Source organism: Thermobia domestica, chromosome 5 (assembly GCF_964235325.1).
Source record: "Thermobia domestica chromosome 5, izTheDome1.hap1.1, whole genome shotgun sequence".
NCBI lineage: Eukaryota > Metazoa > Arthropoda > Insecta > Zygentoma > Lepismatidae > Thermobia > Thermobia domestica.
Genome location: NC_137458.1, coordinates 59,971,320 through 59,977,319, shown reverse-complemented (window position 1 = coordinate 59,977,319; position 6,000 = coordinate 59,971,320). Strand labels below are relative to the sequence as shown.

The 6,000-nt window shown below is 41.5% G+C and overlaps 1 protein-coding gene across 1 annotated transcript in view; it reads left to right on the top strand.

Annotated features, from left to right (window-relative positions):
* Positions 1-490: 490 nt before the first annotated feature.
* Positions 491-6,000, top strand: part of LOC145685928 (acetylcholine receptor subunit alpha-type acr-16-like) — a 139,934-nt gene continuing 134,424 nt past the window's right edge. The window contains exon 1 of the mRNA XM_081758702.1: positions 491-611. Coding sequence (XP_081614828.1) covers positions 551-611 — 61 coding nt within the window. The 5' untranslated portion in view covers positions 491-550. The remainder of the gene's footprint in view (positions 612-6,000) is intronic.

Sequence of the window (6,000 nt, the reverse complement as noted above, 5' to 3'; positions counted from 1 at the left end):
TTTTTGAACATACAGACAAATAACTGAAACATTCAGGGGGGCTAAGACTTTTCCTGGCCTCTCCTTTTCTACGGGACTGGTTGTGACCCCTCTTATGACAATTAATCATAGAAAAGCGACTAAGACTGGATTATCGTAGAATGGAATCCACTGTCTAGTTTCGTTTCTGTGGCTATGAATCTTCGGAATTGTTAAGGGCTCAGAATTACTTACAATACAAACCAATTATTTATTACGTAAATTTATTTATGAATAATTTAGTAACATAAAAGGAAATTTGAAAAAAAAACACATAAGGATTGCATTTATTTAATCTTCAATTTATATAGCTTACTGTTTATTACCATTTAAGAATAAAACGAATAATATATAAAACTCCCATAGACCTATAATAAGCAACATTGTGTTGGATGCTCTCTTTTGTGGTTTTATCCTAGAGAGAGAGACTGAATCACGTGATTTCTCCTATCTGTTGGTGCTCCTCACAGTGTGTGACTGCTATCAGTTGATTGGAAAGCTCTTGTAGGGAGAGTCATCCATCCATTCAACGATGATTGCTTCTTTGGTGCCATCAATTATCTTCGTTGCATTAGCAGCGGCTCCTGTATCAAGTAAGTTTAAGTGGGCTCTTCTGGGGGTTGTTCAACAGGATATGCTTAAGAGACATAATATGCGTGTGAACTTAGAGCCTTTTTTTTTTTTATGAGTGTTTGTTTCTTTTAAATTTATTTAATTGACAATATTGAACTAAACGAAACGGAACAGTTTAGTTTAACCTTGCACAATCATGCACAGATGCTAAAGCGGACGGGTGTTGAATGGAAATGAAACATTGTGAAATTTTTGGTTTGTGAATTGAAGTTTTAGCGTTCGTTAAGCACCAAGGCCATATGAGACATGGACCCACAGTTTAAGGTAGGATCCGAACCATGGTATTAAGCTGAGTTGTTGATTTTGAGTTTTACACCCCTTTCAGTTGCAAGACCATATGATAAGGGATCTACTGATTAACGTGGAATCCGAACCAAAGAAGCTCCCACCGGGAATCGAACCCGGGTCTCCCACTCCAAAGGCACGTACGCTAACCGCTTAGCCACGAAGAAGCTTCGTATTCAGCTCGCGCCAAGTGAACTTCGTGGTAGACAAACAAGTTTAATGGGTTCTCCCGTTTCTCCCACTTTCTTCATTCCACCAATTAATTCATTTCTAATCATCACCATCTATCCTTTAGCTTCGCCGGTATAAACGTGGAACGTAAAACTTTCATTTCCGAACCATCGTATTCTGCTCAAATTTCTTCGACCAGAAGTCGAATCCGATATCACGTTCTTCAATAGACGCTTGCACTAGCCACTAGACCAAACTGAAATGAAATGAAATCTTTCAGTTTAACGTCCCACGATTATGCCCGTTAGGCTAAGGGAGTCGGATGATTAAAGGAAATGAATGATGGTAGAAGAACTGGTGGGCTTTGAATGTGGGAGGAAACGGGAGTACTCGGAGAAAACGCACGAACACGATGTTGTACATCACAAACTTACTTGGCCGGAATCGAATCAGGGACCGCTCACACGAGAGGTAAGCGCTCTACCACTGAGCCACCGCGCCTCCCTACCTACTAGACCAGCTGGGAGGATCGAAATTATTAGTGGTATAAAGATTTTAAATAGTGTTGCCCACGGGACTAAATTTGAGGCCGTTTCGTCTTGAAAAGATCTAGTGTAGCTGCTTCGTCTGTCTCGTCTCGTCTCATGGACAAACGCTAATTGTGATGGAAAAGCAGAACTGCGAAAACTCACGGACTCTATACTAACAACGAACATGACCTAGGGTCCAACCAGAAGTCATTTACACCTCAGGTGAGAGCTCTCCGTTTCATTTGTTGGCTAATTAGAGGGTCGCGTTCCATTCAGCAGCGAGGCTATGTAAGAAGTGAGCTTCCAACTTAACGTGGGTTCCTAACCCCATGAATTCCCACTGGGATCGAATCCAAGAATCCCGTGTTAGGTACGCCTACGCGAACCATATAACCATAGCTTCCCATTTAAGATCTCGCGCCCCACCATATTGTATCAAGGCACACTTTTCGATAAAAAGAACAAAAAGAAACAGACTGGTGAAAAAAGGAAGTATTGTCCGTTCACTCTAGGATGGAAAATTGTTTACAAACAACAATTGTAGAGCGAGCGTCAACACCTTGCTTCTCACCCCTACATGGTTAATTCATGGTTGCCAGGCACATAAATCGCCGAACCGAATGTACCTACTTCTGCACAGTCATAGAACAATTATTATTACTATATAAATTGCTGCTTTTCGGATGACTGAGACATTAACGTTATGACAAATCGAGTTAGTTATTATGTAATACAATCTTACATATAATACACACTCAATTTTGTACAAGTGTTCTTGTTGGAAAGTGTGCCGAAACCTTGTACACCTGGCAATATTGGAATCATGCAGTTTGTATTGTAAACAATAAACAGGGATCGCGAAGACCGTTAGGTTCGCTGGACAGCGTTGTTTTCATGATAAGGCGACAGAAACATCTTGTACTGATTGTAAACAGAGGCTAGGAATTTCGATGCGAGTTTAGGTGGAAATATTCTCCCCACATTATTGCCTGTTTGTGAAGGTTTGCAATGTTGCAAACTGCCAAGTCTAGAATTTCATACTAATTGAACGAGCTTTGAGAAGAATTAGTATGATGTAATAATTATAAATACAAACAACCATAGACCTAAAGTATTAGGAAATAAAGCATGCTGCTGTAAGAAGAATATAATACACATAGTATTACGTGTTCAGTGTTCAAAGTACGGTATAAAGCGAATTTTAACATGTAAATATTTTAAAGCAGTACGCATTTACCCTGTTTGGGTGCCCTTACCAGACACTGTCCAACACAAAAAACGCATTAAAATAGGTAGATCGAGCGTGGGCATGAACTCAGCTCTGGCTGCTATTCCTTATTAAGGTTTTTCTCAGTCCCACAAGGTGAATGCCTAAACGATAGCTTCTGTAAGGCCGGGGCGGATTCAGGACGGACTTCTGGGGGGCGGTGGGTTTTAGTACTGCTGAGCTCCAAACTCTGGGATGGGTTTTATTTAAATATATAAAATAAGAAAGTTTTCTCTCCGGGGGGGGGGGGGCGATCGTCCCCTAGATCCGCCACTGCTGTAAGGCCAGAAATGGGCCAAACACTGAGGCCCCAGAATTGGCGGGAAATATATTACGCCAGAATGTTGCCAAAACTTCCACAAATATGGTGGTGGGTTCCGATATCCCTTTTTCGTTTATATGTGTTTAAATTCATTATGAAGTAAGTGTAGAATTGTTTCTTTCATTCTCTTTCTTTCTTTCTTCTCATCTTTCTCATCCTCGCTCTCTTTTCCCCACCTTCATAAAATCTAAATACTATCCTCCTGTAAGATTGTTTCTCTCCAGCACGACCCAAGGTTTAAAGAGACCAATCTGATATAGTTAAGTATTAGCAGAACTGTACCAATAAATTCACATTAGAGACAGCGCCGTAACTTAGATTTTTTCTGGGGGCAAGCATTAGTACGTGTATTTGGGCCTCCTAGAAAAAGTTTTTTCTCATTCTAGGGCCCTCCTCTTTCTATCTTTCTCTTACTATTTATGTCCCCCCGGAGCCTGTGGCCCTCCCTCACGGCAAGGTTTGCGGGGCCGTTACTTACGCTCCTGGGCCCCTTCCATACATGACAAATTAATTCAGGGGACAATATTGACAAATCTCAAAACCATACGAATAAATGTTATTTCTAGGGCCCCTAATAGTACACGTTTTTTTTACTGAAGTGGGCCCACGACTCACTTTTGTTTTATTTACCTTTTGTGCGCTGCTTTATGTAATGTAGTGAAACTGTTTGATGCTTCATTTATAATTTCATGTTCGTATTGTATATGGATTAAGAAAATTTTGCCTCAAAATGGGCCCCTTCGAACGGCGGGGAACCTCCCTGGGGGCAGTTGCCCCTCCCCTGCCCCACACATGTTACGGGCCCTGATTAGAGAAGGAGTAAACTGTTTCGAAATTTACGCAACTTGCAAATACCAAACCCTACTAGTGCTAAAGTTGATGAGTTAGTGCCACTGTTACCACTGCGATAAGGGGAAAGAAGGGGAAGGACTGCTAAGATTCGCTAGCCAGGTTTTGTGTCAAAACACACCTCCAAGCTACAGTAAACGGACAATACAAAGTATGATTCAACAAGATATACTGAGATTTATAGAATACGAGAAGTGGTCAGAAAATAAGGTTACAAAGCTTGTTGTGAAACGTGTATATATCTATATTATTTCATATAATCAATAGAGCCAATAGATAGTACATCAGATTATTTAGACATAGCTTCCATGCCGATTGAAGCATTTGCCGCATCGTGGGATGAGTTTGAAAAAATTCTCTTCTGATGAATATCTTGTCCTTCCATGTTCAGCTACGTTGTTACGAAGAGTTTCACCTCCTCGTCTGAAGCAAAGCGACGGCCTCCTAGGTGCTTCTTCAAGTGCAGGAAGAGGTGAAATTCGCTTGGAGCGAGGTCCGGGCTGTAGAGGATGTGATCGAAAATGCCACAGCGAAACTCCTTCAACAGTGTGGTCGTCTTCTGGGTCGTATGCAGGCGCGCGTTATCGCTGACGAGACGTAACTCTCTCTCTGTAAACCTCTACCAGCTGCCAGTGAATTTCAGTCGCGGTTACATGTTTCGTCCACAGAAATCGAATAACTGAGCGGACTTCTTCACAAGACCAGTTTTTCAAACGAGTTGCCATTTGTGTTTAGATACAACTAGTGCCATGGGTGGCAAGTGGATGAAACTCTGCACAGTTGCCAACTCTATGTATTAATATTACCGCATACTTCTCATCCTCTATAACAGATGAAACTCGAGAAATATCGTCGTTGTAACCTTAGTTTATGATCCTCCCTCGTACTATAACAAGTTATGTGCAATTGTAGGGGAAAATAAAAAGAAATCTCGAACGTCCCACACTTATGTCGTTTAAGCTGAACGAAAGTAAATGATTAGAAATAATAGTAGGAAGAGAATGTGGTAAAAAACGGGAAAACCTCCGAAAAAAACACTGACATAATGTTGTCCACCATAAATCACATGGCCTGGAAAGGGATCAGGAACCCGTTGCACCAGAGCTCAGAGCTCTACCGACAAATCGACGTGCTCTTCAGGAAGCATAAGAAAAAAAATTCGTGAAAATATTTTGTTTCCAATAGGTGAAGTAATGAGTTTGAAGGTAATTTTATTTTTTTTTTCACGAGGTGCTTCGTGGCTAAGCGGTTAGCGTACGCGCCTTTGGTGTGGAAGACCCGGGTTCAATTCCCGGCGGGAGCTCATGTGCTTCGGATACCACATTAATCAGTAGGTCCCGTCGCATATAGCCTCGCTGTTAAAAGGGACGTTAAACTCAAAATCAGCTCAACTATTTTTTAAACATAATTCACCAAAGATTACCAAGCACACCATTTGTTCCACGAAGCATATCACAGATATTCCACTTGCAGGGACAGCGCCAGGAACGCTTGATGGGGTGGGCGGAAAGAGGCGGACCTAGTTGCTGGGTGGGCGGACAACGAAAATGAGAACTGGGCAATGTGGACATTTTTTAAAAATAATTAAATTTCAATTTTTATACTCTTTAGTTAGCTAAGTCTCAGACCGAAATAGGGGAGAAACAAGGATGTGGAACATCTGTGTTGGCTGTGGTGCCATTCCAGCATTCACTTGGTAAGACTGAAGAAATGCAGGACTTAGGATGGGCTGCGGGAGTTCGTGGCAATATGCTCGACCTACCGAATTCCGCGTGGCACACACACTACCTCTACTTTCAGCTTTTTAAATAATAATAACGGTGTGTTCTGTGTAGTCGAAGAAGTTCAAGACTGCTTTAACTCCTCTCCCTCCAAGAATGCACATGAATGCATAGAAATAAAAGAAGGTTCAAACAACGCAGACT